Raw genomic sequence first — 21999 nt, 5'->3', positions numbered from 1 at the left:
AAGACAGAACAGGTCAGGGATGGCCTTTTATTTACAGTCATTTCCAGCAAATGAAACTCTGAAGGCCAAAGTATTTTTTCTTTTGGTGGTGGGACAGAGTCAGGGGTGGACAGGCAGGAAGTGGTGGTTATTCATCAAAAGATCCCTGCTATTCAACCCCGAAGGGATCTTGAGGCTTTAAAGACAGACAGCACTCGTTTTTCAAAAAGGGAAGAGAGAAGGGGAGGAGGATAAACACAGAAAAGCAACAAACATGGCCAAATATGATCAGAGAGATGGATCAAAGGTGAACTTGAGCAGGAACAAGCAGAAAGCAGAGTGGGGCATTTCGCAGTTGTTTTTTAAATAAACAGTTCTCTTTATTTATCATCGAGACTTTTAAAGAGACTAAAAAAAAAAACACACATATAAGTAGACTTAAAACTGATGTGATCCATCATTAAAAGTAAAGGAAAAAAAAAGATAAAATAAGAATTTCACATCCATGATGGAGTTTAAAAATCACTGGGTTTCAGAGACCCAAACCCCCTGGTGTCTGACCCCTCGGTCTACACATGTTCAATCCTGGTATCAGTGGTTGAGAGATTGTGTGCATGTGTATAAATGTGTTACAGTACAGACAGGCTGGTCCTCCCACTGACAAAAAAGATAAAAAGCTTTGTGTTCAGCATCAATACACACAACAGCCTGGACACACACAGCAGTGGCTCCACCCAATTCTCCCCTCTTTGCACACACTTTTTCGCTCTCGACATTGTATGTCCCCATCCCATTCCATATCCCATTAAAAACAGCTTTTGTGCCTGGGTGGGCATTCTCACTGCTGCTTCTGAGGCCAGACACATCCCTATGACTAAGAGAGGGAGACATTTTTTAAGGGGGGTGGGTAAGGGAGAGAGGCAGGACGAGCACAAAGAATTTTACAAACCTCTCGCACATACATACATACAGAAACACAAACATACCGCATCACCTCATACATCACCAGATAGTAATTACAAAAAAAATGAAAGAAAAAACAAAACAAAAGAAGAAACAATAAAAGAGGGAAGGTGGCTAAAACCCTGGGTACAAGTTTTGCTTATGTTGCTGTTTGGTGATGTGGGGGCGCAAGATGGGAGGGAGGTAGAGAGAGAAAGAGGAGGGAAGGGAGAGGAAAGGGAAATGTCGGGGGGGGGGGGGGAGGGGGTTTATCCAGCGGGTGTTATTTCTTGGCTTTTGCACCCTTTGCTGAATTTCGCGGCGGGGTGACTGGACGGCCTGAACCCATGCCTCCACCTCCACCGTAACTGTACAGCTTCTTGTCTGCAGGCTTGAGAATCTGTAAATGAGACACACAGTCAGTCACACCAAACAGAATAGTCATAATTCATCTTGAACTAGGCAGAAATATACTATTTACTATATACTGTACTACATACTAACATTTAGTCTGCAATTATGTAAATTAGGCATTCTCCTACAAACATGCCACACCATGTCCAGAACCATTGCACTGAACTGAAATAATGACCAACAGACCACAGGCAGTCATGTGGTTTTGAGCTCACCTGGAAGGAACACATGAGGGTCTCGTCCACACTCATCATGGCTCCAGCGTTGTCAAACTCTCCACAGTAGTTGGGCGCCGAGAAGAGAGTGACAAGCTGCCTCTTGGCAAAGAACTCATAACCATCCTCTACCACCTGTGAGGCAGAGAAAAAGAGAATAGTTACGAGTGAGAATGAAGCTATGTTCGGAACGTCCACTCACTCAGTGGTCCATATATAGTGAAATCAACTTTTTTGTACTGCTTTTCCAGCTGTACATTTTATTTAACTGTATCATGCACCACAATTGACTTCATTGATACAATTTCTGTGGTATATACCATAATTAAAGGAAAGGGGAACTGGCACATAAGACATCACTAATTAGTTTAGTCAGATTGATGCATCGCAATTTTTGAGCCACGATTCGATAAATACCTTGGGGGGGGGGGGTTATTAAATAACATTTCAATAGCCTACCTTGGAACACCAGCGGATTATAATATATTATTGTACATCTGATATAAAAAGAGAAGATACAGAATTTCTGATATTCATGACAGCACACTTTATGCAGATTATAGCCTACTATTTCTATTACAAATCTACCTCTAATTCAGCTGTCTGGTTGAAGCCTGGAAATAATGTAAACAAAGTAGCATAGTTGGCTAGCTTATCATAGTCTACTGGTTGGACTGTTCAGTTTCCCCATGTGTGTTTAAGTTTCAAGGTAATACTTTTTCTCCTTGGGACAGGCCCTTTTGAGTCTTGGAAAACATTGGTATTGAGATGATCAGTCAACTTGAATGCAAGAGTTGTGTGCAGCATGCTAATGATGCTAAGCGGATTTAATAGTAATTTAGCTAGTCGTCTTCTATGCGTCCTTGCTTTCACGATCGTAAATGTTTTATTTGGATTAAATGTACATGCCGAGGGACACGTGTCCATTGAGCATGCGCGAGATAGAGGGAGAGCAAGAGAGAGCGGGGCAAGGAGAGGGGGTTTACTTTTATACTGTTTGGTAAAGTTGCACGCATAGTCTAATGAAAGCTACGAGAGCTATGAAATTATGATTTATTAGATTTTTTTGGACAACGTACCAGTAAGTATACTAATAAGCCAGAGATGTGTTGCTTATGCCGCCGCGTAAGCTGCAAAGCGCTGCGGGAAACACTAGAAGAGGTGTGTCACGATTCTGCCTTCTCACACCGTGACACAGGTTTGTGGATATTAGTGTCGCGATTTCAGTTTCGATACGCATATCGTTACAGCCCTACATTTTACTATACTTCTAATTCCATGATTTACAGTGACAGACATCTCTTCTAAGTCCACTGTACTAACCTGATGTGCCCTGCATATAAGGTCCATGTCGTGTTTGTGCAGGAACTTGGCCACCACGTCAGCGCCGAAGGTGAAGGAGACCCCACGGTCGTTCTCGCCCCAGCCCAGCACGTCCTTGTCAGGGTCAGCCCACAGCAGGTCACACAGCAGGCCCTGGTCAGGCACATCTGTGGGACGCATCACACGACGAATCTGCTCCATAGACTGCAGGTCAGGAGAGAGCCCTGTAGACAGAGGGGGAACGAACAAACACACACACACAGTTAGATTATAAAAACAACAGACATAAATCTTACTGTACACTGAACACATTAGATCACACCACAGGCACTTAGAAACAATGCCATCCGAAACACATAAACGCAATGGAAATGTCCATATACTAAGCACTGTGACTGCTATGCAAATAGCCACCATTTCAGTGACATGAATGGATGTACTTACCGCCATGGCAACAGAAGATCTTCTCATCTACGATGGCAGCAACAGGTAAACAGTTGAAACAGTCTGTGAATGTCTTCCAGAGCTTGATATTATACCGCCTCTTGCCTGAAAGAAAAGGAGAGCAAACAGACCGCAGCATTAGAAAAAAAAAAATTATGAGACGGAACAAAAAATGTGATGCGTGGATTTCCTGAGCATGCATTTTCTTACATCCATCATACACTGTTGCTGACATGCTTCACAGAGAGGAAAAGAAGTCATCTGTTCTATGTTGCAGAGCACGGTGGCCATTTTGTGGTCAAACAGGAAGTCTGCATGCATGCCTTCAAAATGTCTACACTGCTCCACTACTGTGGCCTTTCGCAGCACTTTCAATGCACATGAAACAAATGTGCAGGTTCAACAGCCTGTTAAACCATGTGTCACAGGGTCCACATACACAAGTGGGCATGCTTAGACCCATCGATAGGATTAGACCTCCTTTCACAGACCTTCTAGTGTGTGTCTGTGTGTACATGTGTGCCTGCATGTTTCTGGCATTAATAGGATTAGGCCAGCATTGCCTTTACTTGCAGTGTTTGTGTTGCACATGGATCTCAACCCCCTCACCATACACTCAAGAATCAGCATTTGGTCGATGTTATGCTCATGCATTAGACATTAAATTAGATATTTAAAACATTTATTTATTTATGAACGCATGTGTAATGCTTCATGGATAGTGTGTTGAAGTAACGTTTTGTCACATCTTTACCGGCATGTTTATTTCACTGTACATTGGTGAATATCCATGTTGAGTTTGTTCCTGTTCATTTAGTGAAAGTACTGTTAAAATGGTTTATATTTAATATTTAAGATATTAAAGGTGAAAATTAAGTCAAGTTTTTTGCAGCCATACAACTGTTCATGTCTGCAACACCACACATATATTGAGTCAACTTTGGTTGCAAAAGGTACCTTTTGAACTCAATTTTGTATACTTTCATATGGGTGACTGTATTTACTGACAGAAGACAATATCCTAGCTTTGAGTCTTCCACTATGTATTTACTGACAGAAGACAACAATATCCTAGCTTTGAGTCTTCCACTATGTATTTACTGACAGAAGACAACAATATCCTAGCTTTGAGTCTTCCACTATGTTAAACTAGAAGTTTGGAAGCTTTCAGGACACAAATTACTGCAGGGTTTAGTGGAGCACTGATATCAGAGTAACAAAATGTGCCAAGATGTTTGTGCCATTGACTCAAACATATTTAATGATCTTCTGCATCTTCAAGAGACTTTCTAAAATAGGAAAAACAACAACAGTTCCATCACATGCATTCTATTCTCATTCAATCTTGTCACTGAATCACCATTGCGTGTATCCATGAGTATTTACCAACTGGCATAGGCTAGGGCAGCCGTGGCCCACTGGTTAGCACTCTGGACTTGTAACCGGAGGGTTGCCGGTTCGAGCCCCGACCAGTGGGCCGCGGCTGAAGTGCCCTTGAGCAAGGCACCTAACGCCTCACTGCTCCCCGAGCACCGCCGTTGTAGCAGGCAGCTCACTGCGCCGGGATTAGCTTCACCTCACTGTGTGTGTTCACTGTGTGCTGTTTGTGCTTCACTAATTCACCGATTGGGTTAAATGCAGAGACCAAATTTCCCTCACGCGATCAAAAAAGTATATATACTTATACATATACTTATTCTTATACTCACACTCATCATAGAAACCATAGATGCGGTTGATGGAGGCGCACTCGTGGTTGCCGCGCAGCAGGAAGAAGTTCTCAGGATATTTGACCTTGTATGCCAGCAGCAGGCATATGGTCTCCAGGGACTGCTTGCCTCTGTCCACATAGTCGCCCAGGAACAGGTAGTTGCTCTCAGGTGGGAAGCCGCCGTACTCAAAGAGCCGCAGCAGGTCGTAGTACTGGCCATGCACGTCACCTGAAAAGGACAAATGAAATGCCTTTACACACATGCAAGCGGAGGGAGGGGAGGTTTGGGAGGAAGTCTAAAAACAAAAAGTGATGCCAGCTAAAGGAGGTGACCTAGTTAGGCAGGGACTCTAAGGGCCAATGCACAGGCTGTGGAGAAGCGCACTGCGCTCAACGAATTCAGAGGAAAGTGACCTATGTCCACTTCTTGTCACCACCCTTTCCCAAAGTTATCTTGCAAACTAACATGCAGAAGGAGCACAGGAGCGGTCAATGTTATAGATGCACTGATCTTGGCCAATTGGCATTTGAAGTTTGATCTGCCAATTTAGTGTCACAAACGTTGGACGTGGCATTGTGGTAGGAAATTATTTTTAGAATTTACATCAGGCCCACCAAATCTGACTGACTGCCATCATGGCTGAGTCATGATGCAAGGTCTATGTGAATACACAGAAATAATTTAGAATATAATTTATTGTTAGGGATCCACAAAGAAAATCCATGTACCTAAATCATATCTATCTAACCCTAGTAAATGGTGATTCAGAACATCGGGAGCATTCCATAGCACTGTGCTGAATCAGTGTTATCAAAGTCCTTACCATAGGCAGGCTACTGATTTATTGTAGGTGTACAGGGCTTTCTGTAAACTCTTTGTAGCCTAAAATACCTGTGGCTACCTTTGTTGTCTGATCAATCCCATGATTCAGCAATGGCACATGCTACACCATACACACATTTTTATAACTTTTCTTTAATAGGAAATTCCCATTGTATGTTCACAATAAAACACTGTCAATGATCACCAATCATGGCCAATCAAGTAGTTCACCAGCCAAATCCAGTCACTGGCAGATCGACCAGGGCATTTTTACTCAAAGGAAATGAGCAGATAGTACTTTCATAGGTGTGGCTTTTGATAACGCTTGCATAAGAACAAGCAGTGTCTATAGGACAGCTGCTGCCACAGCAACAAATGTCATGGCACTAGCAGATAATCTTATCAATCTGTGACGAGCACCTATGGTCTCAGCTTGGGAAGATTGTTGTGCTAACACTAGGTTGTGCCAACACTATTCAGGCATACAGAACCTGATATAAAAAAACAAACAAACAAAAAAAAAAAAACTTATACAAGCCAATGGGACTTACCACAGATCTTGAGTGGCGCCTCAAGCTCCAGCAGGATTGGCTGACTGAGGAAGATTTCCCGGGACTTGAGGCACAGGCCACGGATCTCGTTCTCCGTCAGCTGCACATTCTTGCCTGGCCGAGAGCCCTTCACTGAAGAGACAGACAGACAAGGAGGATTTAGACAGATCAGATAAAGACCCACTACCACACACAGGCACAATCAAATAGAGAATACTGGGCCGACATATCACAAACATCAAGTAGACAGACACAGGGAAAAAATACCTAGCCTAGCCTAAGTATGCTAGCCAAAAAGAATGGCAGTGCATCGAGATGGACTGAGCTTGAGAAGCACTTCAAAGCAGGTCTCAGGGCTAAATCCCATTTACAGACACAAAAGAACACTAAGGCTTCAGTGAAAGGACAATTATGAGGGAGCGCTTTGATCTGTGTGTGTGTGTGTGTGTGTGTGTGTGTCTGTCTTCATCTGTGTGTTCACAGAATATCCATATCCCTCAGTACAGACCACATAACAGAAAACAAGACTCTGTGCTTAACATTGGGGCAGACACACCCATATGCTAAACATGGTGGCATGCACAGATACACAGGCCATACACACACGCTGCACCAAGAGCACGTGAGGCGCAAAGCCTGAACGGTGATGTAACTACATCAGAGTCACTGCAATGAGGCAGACGGAGCGAACGAGGGAGAGGAAAAGCAAGAAAATAGGACAAGTTTTTCCATGAAGGACAGACAATAGGGCTACGAGGGGAAACACAGTTGTCAAAAAGGGATGGTATACTAGGGATAGTAAGCTAACGAATCACAGATGGAGAGTTTTAAGACCGTAATATTGAGCTACTGTGTTGAGGGAAACGACATGTTTAAAATGGCTAATGACCTAGAGGATGCTGAAGGGTAAGTCTCGAGAAGGAGAGAAATGGAGGTCAGAGAGATGGGGAGGGAGAGAGCATGCGAGAGAAATGCAAGGCATTTGGAGAGCAACTGAAGGAGCTCTCTTCCTCCTTCTCCCCCTCGTTTGGTGGCTATACTGCAGTCGAGCATCAGTCGGCATGTGCAGCAGTGGCTTAAAAACAGCAACTACAAGATGAATGTTTAAGACCCAAATGAATGAAATGATCTCCTGCAGTGTGCACTCAACTCCCTGGAAGGGGGGAATTATATTGGACACGCTGCCCAGTGATACTCAGTGTACCAACAATACAAAACATAGCATGCCATAAATTAATAAGGACTTTGAGTGATACATCTCTTCATTCAATGATTCAGTATTTATGCAGTTTTCTCATCTTCTCACCACCTGGTCAACAATGGTGTTAATTTTATCAGATGAGACAAAGACAAAAAAAAACCTTTTTTTCTTGCTCCACGTATGTGAAACGTTTCCATTGCATGTTGTCATTTTAGTGCCCAGGTTAGAGCAGCCACACTGCCTCTGATATGCACATCTCAGGTGCGGCTCGAGCCGCGCAGCAACTGAGTCAGCTAGAGAATAGAGGTGGTGCCTATTTATTTTGTGTGAGGTGTATTGGAAGCTGTTCTAAGCAAAAATACTGATTGATCCTCATATCTAAAGGGGGGGGGGGGGGGGTCACATCATCAACAAAATGATGTGACCGCTTTCTGGTAATAAATGGGCAAGTTACTGGTCTGACCTACAGTACAATAATGTCACTCATTGTGTATTTAGGCCCATTACCAAAGGTAAACTCTATACAGAAAGATGTGAGCACTATACACAATAAAACTCTATACTTGCACTGTGAGCACCAGAGATGCTCCAGGTGTGATCACGCACACGCAACTGCATGTCACGTACGCATTTTCCGTTGTGTTGCTGCTGCAGTGCAGAGTGCGCAAACTAACTCACAGAAACTTAATGACTACAGCAGTTGGAAGGAGAAGACAAGTTTACCCATGTGAACACATTAAGTACAGACCACAGGCTAAAACTATAAAGGAGTAAAATGTGACTAAAAACAAATGAGCGTTTTCGTCTAAAACAGAATACCAAAACAAAAAATTCTGCCAAAATTAACACTGGTCAGTGATGTCTCAAATGAATTATTTTGCCTGCCTGAGAAAAAGCATTCATTTCTAACAGGCTGCTGACTGATGAGGCAGATTTTTCACGTTGCTGAAAAAAAAACTGGTTGCGTTTGTTTACTTTTCATTCTGCATTTCCTACAACTAAATGGCAGACATTGAAAATGTTTTTGGTTTGATGACCTGATTTCTTACTTTCAGAAGTGGGACAGGCTCAGTACTGATTTTCGGCCACTTTAAAACCAATTCTTGGCTTTTCAAGAGATACAGCAACTTTTTCAGTAGTTTATAAATAGTGAATTAAAATGTCTCATATTCATAAAATGTTCAAATGCTGTTCAACTTGGTCTTTGTTAGTGGTACTGACTCTTCTCCTCACCCCTCACTACCACTACTTATGTCAGGTCAGCCAATAAGGGCTGTGCCCGTTTGCCTAAATCACACAAATTATGTTTCTCTGCGTACACATACATCAAAGGTGAACAACCACCAACCAATGTCTTACTGGTCAATGACAATATTTTCATTGATTTATTTAGTACAATCTCCACCATTTTAGCATGGCTTGAAACAATGTGGGTCCTCAAAATGAAGGTTTGATGCAGGGATGGTGACATCATCAGCTTTTCTTCAGTATATCGTGTTCAATGGCACCTTTCCCTTCACATGTCAGTACATGTTCACACCACTGTGTGACGGCTGTCTTCTTTCCTGGCGCGACGGCAGCCTGGAGGCCCTTGCTGCTTCACTCAGATACACAGGGTGGCCTCTGCCTTCTGCTACCTCCAAGTCCCACCAGCAACTCGCAAAAACAACCAACTTCCAAGTCAGCTGAGCCGTTTTATTCGCTACAGACGCACGCACACATGGGCACACAAACACACAGGGAATCATATCAGACTCCAATCTCTTCCTGTGACACTCTGCGGTGAGCATGAGTCTTTCCTGCAGACTGTGTGTGTGTGTGTGTGTGTGTGTGTGTGTGTGTTCCCTTAAAACACTGGGATCAACAGCACTCCTCAAACATGGCCTATTCGACTCTACACCCTGCCCCGGGCCAAAAAAGACCCTGACCAGCAGGGTGGAGGGCAGAGTCACGCTGCCACATGACATAGGGAAAACAGATGAGGGCTGGAGTGTGTGGGCGCAGCAGGATAAAAACAGGCAGCTCAGAGAAAAAGGGGGAGTAGGGGAGAGCAATCGTGAGAGAGAAGAGTTTGCGTGGCACTGACGCGCGTTGAGGGTCAATGACAAGCTTGTGAAGAATCTGAGCAGAAATATCCCATGCTGCTGCTTGCTTTTATGAAAACTGACATTGTAAGCTTATTACTTTATTCCTCATCACTACTACATTACTTTTCGCAACTCTTCAATCTCGTGTTCCGTACTTCTTCGTGGTTGAGAGAGAGAGAGAGAAAAAAAAATAAAAGAAAAAAAACACTCTCATTTGTCCTTAATAAGCCTGTGTGTTTGTTGCATTCACTGTGACCCATGAAACACATGGTACCATGAAGGCACTAAGCACTGTAACAAAAACAACTTCTCAAGGCTCACTCAGTCATCTTCCAGTTATTCAAAATGCATTACCCTTAACAGATCAAACTGCATTCCAGTCAGAGGCACCTCTGCCTGACCCAACCACCACTATAAACATTGGGATACGAGATCAACACTCCAATATGTTTGTACACATCATAACCACAATTCTGAACATCCTGACATGGCGGGTGCTCTGAACATGTCTGCTCTTGGGGGCCAGTGTGGGGGGGTGGGGGGGGCTAGTCGATGGAAGCCCTTGAGCTGTGTGGGGGAAAGTGAGTGAGTATTAATAGGACTGCGTTGCTTGTCACTTTAAACCAGGATTAAAGCCGGCTAAAGCCTTACCAGCGCTTACTCTAAACTTAGCCACTGGGGCCAATAAGCAACAGTGAGCTTAGTGGAGAGGGAGGGTGTGGGGAGTCAGGAGAGAGTTGTACTCTAAGGCTCTCTGAGAAAACACACAAACAAACAGTGAGGGGTTAGACGACCACAGCCCCATGCAGAATAAAAAAAAAAAGTTTAAAGTTGCACTTGACATGCTATGAAAGGGTCTCACGCACACACACACACAAATACAAGTTGCAACCAAAAGTGAGACAGTGAATTCCCTGTTGGTCACGGTGCTGAGGGTAATCCTTAATGATGTGTCACACCATGACCCCTCTTAATTGGTTTTCCTTGCCCTTCAGACAGTCATCACAAGGCTGACCATGTGTGCGACTCTCCCTGCCTGCTTTGTCAGGTACTAAGCCTGTGATGTCACACGTGTAAACATGCGGGGTGAACAAGCCGAGTCCTGATCACAAAGCTGCAATACACCTGAGGAGGTGAAAGCCAAGTGTTTTCAGTGTTTCACACAGAATTGGATTCAATTTGTGGCGGTAGCTGACTTTGACAAGGGGGGGGGGGGGGGGATTAAGGTCGTCTTGGTAGTGTATAGGTCTAATTGATGTGTGGATGCAATTCATAACGTTTTCTACATAGTTAAAATAAAGGTTCGTACTTCTTAGATTAAACTTAGTTTAGTCTCTTCAATGTAGCCTACTATGTTGTGATAAGACCTTAGCAGAGTTCACTTCAATGCAGCAGTTTTGAACAAATTTGCGCAGCATGGTCACGACACTAAGCGGATTTAATAGCAATTTAGCCAGACGTCTTCTATGCAATGCTTCTATGTGGCAACAACAATTCTTCAACAATCGTGAATATTTTGTTAAATGCACATGCAGAGGAGTGGCAGCGGGCTACGAGAGAGAGCGGGGCGGGGCAAGGAAAGGCTGCGTGCGTAAAAAGCGCAGCTCAATGGCAATGCAAGGATTTGACCTTATATTTAATTTAAATTAAATTAAACAAAACATAGAATATTCATCTGTGGCGGCCGATTTTTATTTTGTGGCGCCCCGCCACAGATTAGTCAATGTATGGGAAACACTGGTTTTAGTCACACAAGAACTAGACTAATGTTCACTAATGCTAAAATATTCAACAAGATGAATGCACCAAGCTAAATGCAATGTATGAATGTAATTTTAAAATAGCTGCTACTCTACTCCCATTAAGTTGGTTTCTGATGCTTGCTTACAAACTACTTGCAGCACACCATGTCGTTAAAAGGGTTTGCACTGAGCACTAATGGCTACACTAATGCAATCTTGCAGAAGGGAAACAAAACAACTGCAAGGGTTGTGTACAGATTTTGCCTTCAGCCAAAGGATCCAACTCAATAGCTTTGCAACAGAGATGCACCGATATGGAATTTTAGGGCCGATATTGATAACCGATATTTATTGGTTTGTTGTGGCCGATACCGATACGATAACCGATAATATTACTCCTGAAAAAAAATTGTCAAAAGTGATTTGGGGAAAGCATTATAATAAGCATAATTTTATTGCAATAATTTTACCTACCACCAAATGATGGACAGAACTCATAATAGTCCTCAATAGTACAGCAGTCAACATAACAGTAGCCTAGACCTACAGTATGTGTGGCTCCTTTAAGTGAACCTGACGTCAGTGAATTGCGAGTGAGTGGCTAGAGTATGAATCGTTTTCATTTAGGACTAAACACTCATTAACGGCTCAGCTGGGAATAAGATATAGTATAGCGACCAAATCAGTTTGTGAGGGAAACTTGGGTTTAGTTTCAACTGCGGGTAACTGAATAAAGCTGCAACTCCTCAGACTGTATCTTATGTCCGTCTACTCTGTTGCGCACAACCTGCTGCAGCAGAAATGAAAGGGGTTAGCCCCGAAGGTTTTAATAACTTATTATGATGACCTGTCTGGAACTGAAGCAGGAATGGTTAGCATATTTCTAGGTAATAATACAAAAACCCAAGCTAAAGTAATGCAAATATAATACTAAAACACAACTTCGAACTAGGCCTACTTATGTACTCGTCCCACTAACGAGTTTGTTTATTTGTTTCCCCGACCAGCGCGGTAAAGTGCAAACACATCAGCACAAGACGACTCTACATAGGGCTGAGCTCCGCTCTGGTAAGGTTAAATGGCGGATCATTCACGAGAGGATTTTGAGATGCAGATTCCCAAATGAACGCATATCCACAGATTTTTTAGAGTGGTGAAATACATTCACACCGCTGACATTATATTGAGGAAAAGGTATAGCCAAGCAAGCTCAAGTAGCTAAGTGTAGCCAGAAGGACCTTTCGTAGGCCTAAATTAGGACTTTAAAAAATATCGGCGCAAATTATCGGCCAGAATTCTGTTATCGGACCGATAATAATATTTTCATTTTTTCACTTATCGGCCAATAATATATCGGCCGCCGATATATCGTGCATCCCTACTTTGCAACACTGAATATTCTCTGGATACCATTTTTAAAATGCAGGGGGGGGGGGGAGGCTTCCAAACAGCATTTTTTTGTGGGACAAATATCCGGTAAAAAAAAAATCCCTTCAAAATTAGCCTTGCATTAGCATTATGTTATAATGGAAGATGAACAACAACTACCCAGGAACACCCAGACCCAGCTCATGATTATCATGGTAAAGGCTTGCAGAGGCTTAGTGATGTAATAGGTCTGACTAAACCCTATTCCGTGGCCGCTCACATATGGACTCTGTGGAACAGGCTTCAGTTGAAGAGCCATAACTCACTGTAGCATGAAACATTTGTGATGGCTGAAACCTTCACAAAGGCCCAGTGAGTCATCAGACACCAGACCATATACTTTTTTAGAGGAAGCCATGGCAAGAAGCTAAATTCTGTTGCCACACTTGTTGTCACAGTGTTTGCATGAGCACAGAGCTCCGAGTGCTTTTAGGAATCAAAGCTTTCATTTATATTATCAGACTCTGTCATGCATCACTTGCCAGCCAGGAACTGTAAATGAGCTGCAGTATAAATCCCTTTGTTTGGTCTGCCGTTTGGCTGCACCCGCGGGCTGGCCTGGATGCCGGGTGAGAGGAGGATCACTCCTGAACCGCTTTAAACCCAAAGTACCCATCATCTGGTGTGTACTTTCTTCAGACCCAGAGGAGAGACAAAGCCACAGTGGCGGAGCGACAAGCCAAATCCACCTTCAAGCCTGCCTTAAGCCTGGTTTATGCCTCATCAGAACGGACCTCAACCAAGACATCAGACTAGTCAGTGAGAATGAACTGCCTCTGAGAGTTCAACTGAGTGAAAACCTGAAGAAACAAGGGAGCCAATGATTTGTAATGATAAAAAAAAAGAACTTAACAGAATAAAAAAAAAAAGAAACTCATTTGATATGGGAACATTTTACACATTTACCAATAACATAGGATGAAATATTTGTACCAGTCACAAAATCAGTAGCATTGCTATAAAAACTCTCTCTAAAAACAATCACAGGTAGGGAAATTCATCAGAGCTATTCAATTGCAGTTGGGAACTTGGCCTACTGCAACTGTCTGATTGATAAAAGGTCATTGCAAATGGGAAGACCAGCATGATAATGTTATTTGGTTGTTTACTTTTTTGTAAAAACAATCCCCATTTAGTTCCATGCCATTTGACGTTGAGAGGTCATGCATAGATTTTTAGTGAATCTTCATATGCATTGCAAATCCGCTAATTTGTTGTGGAATAAGTAGAAGATGTACTGAAGATTTTAGTCATGTTCAGTTCATATTGAGTTTTTAGATTAGATTTGAATAGTATTCAACTTAATAAATACACTAAATATACAACGAAATGCAGTTTTACACCCAACCAGTGGTGCAATGAGTAGGCTGAGACATGTCAAACAGTGTGCATCCATGAAATGAGTCACCTAGACCGTTCCATACACAGACAGTAGGTAGCCTACTGAAGTTAGCTGAAAGTCTGTGGCTAAAGCAGCCTTAATTAAAGTGTCGTGATGTGAAGTTTTTTTTTGGAACCGATTAAATAAACACTACTAAGAGAGACTAGTAGTAGGTTACATTGAGCATAAAGTCTGTGATAGCAGGAAGCGAACATTCCTGGTGGATTTCATTGGCAATTGCCACAAACTTCTACCTCTTGCCTAATTTGAGTAGACCCGGTCGACAAAGACTTTCATTTAGGCTGCAGGCAGTCATTTTTAATCAGCTATAATTTACAAGTTTAACTGTCCTTGGTAGGGCTGCACAATTATCGCAATGGTAATCGCAATATGAAACAACGCAATTAATCGCAAAAGCTACAAATTTACAGTTAAATTTGTCACATTTATGACTTTTATATTCATGTCATCCTCCTTGACTGTGCCATTTCTGGTTGGTGGGTGTGCGTGGTGCTTGAGGGGCACAGAAATTCTGATTGGTGAGCTTCAAAGTCCATCAGGGGTGCTGTGCTTCTTGTGCACTGGCTGTGCTCACCAGTCAGGGGTGGCACAAATGAAAGACATTTGGAATGTTGAACTGAATCAGATCATTCACATTAAAAAAATTATATCGCAAATCGCAATGCAATCGCAGTATATGTCAGAAAAATCGCAATTAGATATTTTCCCCAAATCGTGCAGCCCTAGACCTAGACAGTATATACCCTGATCTCTGAATTTCTTTTGTTTAGAAAGGATTGCTTATAAGGATTGAAACCAAATTCAACTGCAGGCTAATATAAACAGCAAAGAAACATTCACTGGGGGAAGCGATCAACCTACATCAAAGATGCTACATTTATGACAGATGGCACCATCAGACACCTTGGCACAGGTTCTGAGGTGCACACAAAAATAAAGGACAGGAGTGGGAAAAGATCACCATGACTGCATAAGGGGATATAAATGCCATCATTATCAAGCCTGTATTTTTTCTCCCGCATCTGGTGGTAAACTGAATCACGGCTCATATGAAGCGGTGTACAAAACATTCAAGGGCAGAACAGTAATCATCCAAGTCAAACTGCATACATGTTAGGGAAGTTGGGGAATGGAGGCGGAGAGAGCGATAGGGGAACTAGGCTATCTGACACACACACACACACCTGTTAGGACAACGCAATGGTTCTAAGTCCGATTTTTATCACAGGCCCTCTTCCCTTCTGTTGAAGGTTTTAAAACAGCTCAAATGATATGGCTGCCAAGGAGCCATGACGACAGGTTGTCACACAGGCTATCTAGGCTAAGTGAATGCATGGAAAATATTTGCTAAACACAATCACGTTAATTTTTCATAGCTATACTTCTCAATCAGTGGGCCGTCAAGTTATTTAAAGAATAAAAAATAAATTAAATAAAAATGAAAGTGGTTACATCGTCTTGGCAATTAAGCCAAAACTGGGAAGTGACAACATGAGAGAACATTATATTGTAACCAACAAGGGCTTACGTTTTTGCAAGCCTCTCCTAAATCAGAACAGATACCTTGCCATTTTCAGGGAGAGGGGTAGAAAGGGTTACTAGCATATCAAACAGCCCCTAGGTGCTTGTGTTACGCAACACACACTTGCCGTGCGGATCAAACATTATTACCTGCTTTCTCTGTTTCTACTTGACTATCTGGCCCAGAGACAGGCAGATTTGCTCTTCCATAGGGCCCATTTACATGTGGAATAATACAAGGGCACCTTTTTTGAAACAGTTATTGTTACCAGTGTATGCTTGCAGGGTGTGAGAGACTGCTTAAGTCCAATAAAAAAGTGGTAAAACAAAGTGCAAGCAAGAGGGTGTAGTCAAATGCATGAGGTAGAACCTGCTGCTTCTTATCACACACCCTGAGGGTGCGTCTGACTGATGCATTAACAGTCTACAACATATAAGCTAGGCTAGGCTAGCACTCAGACAGACTAACAGCCATTAGCCAGTCTCACTAGATGCCTATCTGTCAGATGTTTCACGTCAGGGCATGCGAAAGGGATCCAACATGGTGTTTACTTCGAAACACAGCTCTTAAATTGGATCTACAAGGCATAAAAAAACTACTCTGCATGGTCTTTCACCATATTCTGTACAAACAAGGTCATAGACGAGACCACTTAGCAACAGTTTTGTGCGACATGTACTGAATAGAATGTGACATTTTTTGATACAGATTGCAATGAATTACTTATTGTTTTCTTCTGAGCAAAGATTTTCCCAGTCAGTTATCTGCCTGCTCTTGCATGGCCTAAATTTAAATTTAGCGCAACGCCGAACCCAAAAACACTGCGTAATGAACAGGCCCATTCCTCTAGATTCTTTGCAGAGGGAGGTTCTCGGTGTCCTGCATCCTCTTAAGGTCAGCAACAGGCCTGGGGTGATTTTGTGTCATCCATTTGTCCCTAATACTCAACATCACATTGACATAAATTATGATTAGGTGTTCACCACTTAGAGTCCAGGATCATGGTCTAGAAACAGAAGAGTTTGTCTGGTCAACTTTTCTTGCTCATAAAAAGCATGCATAAGGGCGTTTTCAAATGAAAGTCCAGACTAACAATTATGCTTTTATTGCTTCATATTTGTTTATATTATTTTTGATTTCATCTGTAATTTTGAAGTTGAGTTTTGGATTTGTGCAAATTTGCAAGCACACTATATAACTTATGATATATAAATGTCCTGTTGCTGTCATCTATGAGATTTGCCTCTCCATACTTGACTCAAGAAATCCAGTACTTCATACAACATTTTTCACCTGATGGTGGCTGCACCAAGTTCAAATGATATGTTAATGCACTATATCTGCTAGCTAGGATAACAGTGTCCATGTTTGAATGGTTTAACACCACATTATTATATGTTGATTGAGGATTTAAATATCAGCAATCAGAAATAACTTCAACTTCTTTCATCAGTGCCACCCAGGTCAAAACAGAAAACCACAAGTGAGATGGAGAGGCACATGTACAGATTGAAAGCAAAGATATTTCCACTTCCTCAACGGCAAGGACCACAAACAAACTGGCCAGTGTGGTATAGATTCAAGATAACTCCCAAGATGTTCTGCTTCAGCCAGTCAGTCAAGACAGAAAATACTTGAAGGTGTTGGAGGCATACAGCCACTGCTGGGCCTCATTTCATTTCTTCCCGAACAGACTGGTCATTAAATATCGATCACTTGCTAAAAGTGGTGATATCTTTCCACAAACTGCTTTACTGAAAAAGGACAACTGACAGGGTAGGTGCCAAATTAGCCAATAAAAACTGACAAGTAGCAAAATGGTAGATGATTCTTTCAGCATTCTTGCGCATATTCCTTTAAGAGAGAATGGAATTCAAAGTGTTATTTTATCGCACTAAATCACTAAATAATCCAAGTGGTCAAAAGGATATGGAGGTGACTGGGATATCTAATTTACATCTATGCTATTCAGCAGCAGAGGAGGTATTTATGGATTATACTGAGTAAGGTGCATTTAGATGTGTGAAATTACAATTCTGAAATAGATACAGAATCAGCAAGGATAAGAGTTAGAAATTGAGGTTTCTTGAACTTGACTTGTCGTAGCAGAAATTTCAGGATGGACAGCACAGCTTACCAAGTGCATCATTGCCCTGACAGCCAGAGTCCAATTCTAAAAAAAAAAGTGTGAAACTATGTGCTCCACGCTCCTGGATATTATACACTTGGCAAAAGATTTGTATGGCCATCTACTTCAACCATTATAAAAAGAAATCATTGATTCAAAATACCTAGGAAATGGGACAACATTTAGTATTCTGACTAAGTTCAGATTAATATATTGATAATAACCAGAAAGCCTATGCTTTCACTCATCAAATAACAAGAAATTGGTCCATTTCAGAGTAAACTGAAGAAAACACTTTATTACTGGTCTTCATAGGCTACCGTTTACAGCCTTGCACAGCTGTCCATCAAACTCAAGTTCATAATTAAATTAGCCTATGCAAGTACAATTAATACACAAGATGGTGCAACAGAAATGTGCAACGCAAGTGTCTCTTACCAACAGTTTGCACATTAGATATTTCAGCGTTACACCTGGAAGCTGAAATTCCTATCCTGCACTAATACATACCAGCGTAACAGTGCAGAAAATTTGCCACTTGATTCTAGCCTAACATTAATCGTCATTTGCACAGTTTTGTTGACTGATTGATCGTAAATAGGGATTTTCTGACAAACAAATTACATATTCATTCAGATCTATGTTAACTTGAGGAATGATTTACCTAACACTCTTTATTTAATTGATAGTTTTGGAATCTTCAAAAAGCAACTCATCTATTTATCTATCTAACTAATTAATTCTCCTTACAGAGTTGTGTTTTATATGTTTGTTTTTTTTATATTCTCTTATTCTGTTGTATTCCATTTAAGCTTAGGCCTAGTTTATTACCAATACTGGCATTTGATAAAATGTAGGATATATCTAAACAGTAAGCTTACATTTTAATTTGAATGTCATGTTTGTCACTTTGGAGAAAAGTGTCTGCTAAGAACCACAAACATAACATATTCCAATAGATTTAATATTTTTTGCTATGTGATTATGGCAAAGATATCCTAGAAGGTTTGAGCTTTTTTCAATTCCTGCTCGAAATTAGCTAGTATTGAATATGCTCCATTTTCGAGTTTTTTTTTCTTCTTTTTTTCACACTACCCCCTCATTGATCTCGAAAAAAAACAGGATCCTAGCGCTACATGGGTGGGGCCAATTGGTAAGCGGGAGGAGAAGTATTGGAGTTAGTTAGTTAGTAAAAAGTGATGATGTTTTGTGGGAAGTTTTAACAAACAAAAAAAGTGTTAACAAAAAAGCAATAGGATCTCACACAAAGGGCTGCAAGAACAGAAACCTTTGCAATAATTCCATTACACCATCCTGCAAAATGTCTGATTCAGATTTTTTTTTTTTTTTTTTTTTTAAAGACTCAACACTTTCCTTTTAGACCATATTAATAGTCTGTTCAGATAGTTACATACTCCATGCGTCAAATGTATGGGCATATTCATTGTAAACCCAGAACCTTCATCTTCCTCTACAATATTTGACAAGTTATTCAGTGGCATTTAAGCATTCACGCTTTAGCAGTATCCAGTCATTTATTTGGCCATTTGGGTACTAATACAAGAGGCTTGATTTAAAATTACTAAAAACATCAGCAGAGTTTATTTGAATACTTACAAGGGGCGTTATGGTTCAATGTTAAACAGTGTTGATTGCTTGGGGTTACCTTCTCACTTAGGTCTTGGATTCTGATCTACTGAACTGGACTCCCAGTGTGCATTTTTGATTACCCATCTCACAGTTCGATACAATTGCAGCCTGTGCTATCTGCGTAAATCCATCCATAGTCTGTTTAATGTGGACTTACGAAGAGGGAACCTTTATTGATGACTTTAAATTGTTCAGTCTACACTAAGCGTAGCTATCTAGCCTACAGACACTGGCGAAATGGACGTTCAGAAGGGAAGTAGTTATTAGCTAGCTGTTGTAAGTCAAAATAAGAGGTCTGTTATCCCTACTCCACAACTTAACATCTTGTCACCTGATGCCACACAAGGTGACTTTGCTAACGCTAGGTTAGCTAGACTGCTCCAAAAGTCTTAACATGTCATACTTGACCAATAGTACTAACGTAAGCAAACTAGTTGTATAGTTAATGGGTTTGTAACCAGAAACAAGAGCTAACGACTGTTTGGGAGGCATTACCGTTCCACTCCGAACTACTTAAACTAAGTAGGGATAGCTAGGATAATATCGTATTTAGCACAGATGAGAAATGGGAGCTGCTGACTGTGATCAATTATCGAACAAATTACATTCGAAATGCACCTAGATTGACTATAAATATGCTCCAGTGAACTATATAGACGTTTTACATACGATTGTAGTCATAATGTCATCCCACACTGAATGAGATTCCAAACTAGGGTTTATAGGGACATGCTATGCTAAATAGCTAACCTAAGCTAAATGTATTTAACTGGTGTCCTAACGTTAGCTATCTGACTAGCATCCTCCCAAAGGAAAACTTGTTACGGAGAAAACCCCATTTTTAACGTTAGTATTCTGTTAAAATGTAAAATACACAATCGTTAACAGACAATAACACTCATTCTATGTTTTTGTTTACAACATATTGAAATGCAAAGAAAGAACATTCAAGCGACTCTCACCTTCCAGGAGACGCTGTATTATGGAGTCGATGTTTAATTTGTCCGGCTCCGCCATTTTAATTAATTGTTGAAGATTTTTTTCAGGCAGTCAGGCTTTCCGCTTGGTATAATTTTGCAGATTAATCAAAAGAAGCTAAGGCCCCAACCCGCAGTGGGCGAAAGATACAAAATTAATATTTTCTTGAAAGACTAGTTTGCTGGCTTTATTTCCTTTGTCGTTTGGTTGTTATGCTAGCTGCCTTGCTGTCTGTTCGCAGCTAGCACGCCGATATAGCTTGATGGCTAGCAGAGTTAGCTACCCGTATAATCGATGAATACCCAATAGTATATATCTTCATAAAATACAAAAATATATATATGTTCAAGAAATATTTTCCATCCGACTGATTCCTTCGGTTTTTATGGACCAGGAACCTGTCCACTAAAGTTCCTATCCTTTTCTTCTCTTTCAGGTCTCCCTTCCCCTTTCCCCTTCGGAACTTTAAAAAGGCCGTATTACTCAGAGATAGCTTGAGGGGGGAAGATACATTATGCGTTCTTTAGCTTTTCGGCACAATGATTGGGTTTCACGAGATTTTCAAATCGAGGTAGCAGATTATCATTGGTCCGATTCCACGTCCGTTTCCAGCTGCAGTCCCACCCCAAAGCTGTGTGTAAAGTGACGTAATAGATTTGAAAAGGGATGGGGCGATTCGAGGCGATCACAAATTACTGTTTTGGCCTAAGAAGAGGTCATGCCTTTGTACTCTGTCTGAGAATGTTGATTATATTCATGGTCTCTATTTGGGATAGCCTACATTTGGTCATGTGTGACGTTCTTTTGGGACAGGTGTAAGTTTGCTGGATCCGTGTTGCATTCTCCTAATAGTGCGATCGCCTAATTAGCCTACGCTATAATAATTTATCCAAAGCTGGAAATAGGTAAAGAAAGTTTACAGCAGAAACACATCTTCCCCCATATCAACGTAAATGTTGCTCCCTGGCAGGAAGTGTAGCCTAGCCTACTCCATGTTCATAGAACACCAAACGGCGCCCTCAAGAGTTGAGCTCTATAAATGGCATCCGACCCCATTTAGGCCTTCACCCCACATACCAAACCCAAATCCAAGCTATCCTGAATTTCCTTTGGATATGCCTTTTTTCTTGGTCTATTTGACGTTTGATAAAAGTTCTGAATATATATACATGATATGTTAATGTGTGTGTGTGTGTGTGTGTGTTTGCAGGGGTTAAAGTCATGGGCGGATTATGAACTTTCGGGCCACTGGGCCCAGATGTATTAAGGGCCCCCCACTTATTGTCGTATATGTGGGAGGGGGGGTTTGGGAGTCCTCCCCCAGAACATTTTTTATTTGTTTGATGTGATTTCCTGTATTCTGGTGCATTTTGGGGATGGCCAATACTAAATTCAATCAGATTCATAGCCTACATCCTGATTTGTTGATATTGAGGCAATGATTCCATGCAAAGGCTTG

General features: G+C 41.5%; 1 protein-coding gene across 1 annotated transcript; it reads right to left on the bottom strand.

Annotated features, from left to right (window-relative positions):
* ppp1caa (protein phosphatase 1, catalytic subunit, alpha isozyme a) lies at positions 1 to 21018 on the bottom strand. Its single transcript, XM_076265685.1, has 7 exons — positions 20525 to 21018; positions 6403 to 6534; positions 5027 to 5257; positions 3318 to 3422; positions 2874 to 3097; positions 1551 to 1685; positions 1 to 1321 (listed from the first exon to the last, which is right to left on the bottom strand). The coding sequence occupies exons 1-7, from the start codon at positions 20577 to 20579 to the stop codon at positions 1205 to 1207; spliced, it is 999 nt and encodes a 332-aa protein (XP_076121800.1). The 5' UTR covers positions 20580 to 21018; the 3' UTR covers positions 1 to 1204.
* Between the last annotated feature and the right edge of the window lie 981 nt (positions 21019 to 21999).

Source organism: Alosa pseudoharengus, unplaced genomic scaffold (genome assembly GCF_046254945.1).
Source record: "Alosa pseudoharengus isolate Yale_2024_CS ecotype anadromous, Long Island Sound unplaced genomic scaffold, YU_APseudo_1.1 YU_APseudo_1.1_scf_4, whole genome shotgun sequence".
Classification (NCBI taxonomy): Eukaryota; Metazoa; Chordata; class Actinopteri; order Clupeiformes; family Clupeidae; genus Alosa; species Alosa pseudoharengus.
Note: the sequence above shows the minus strand (reverse complement) of the source record. Positions and strands in the feature narration are given on the sequence as shown.

Bases quoted from the DNA above. Each gene is read 5' to 3' on its own strand.
- ppp1caa (XM_076265685.1), bottom strand. From the start codon at position 20,579: ATGGCGGAGCCGGACAAATTAAACATCGACTCCATAATACAGCGTCTC. The intron at 3,423-5,026 runs GTGAGTATAAGA...CTTTTCTTTCAG, and splicing joins CTATGGTTTCTATGATGAGT to GCAAGAGGCGGTATAATATC. The intron at 1,322-1,550 runs GTGAGCTCAAAA...TCTCATTTACAG, and splicing joins CCCTCATGTGTTCCTTCCAG to ATTCTCAAGCCTGCAGACAA.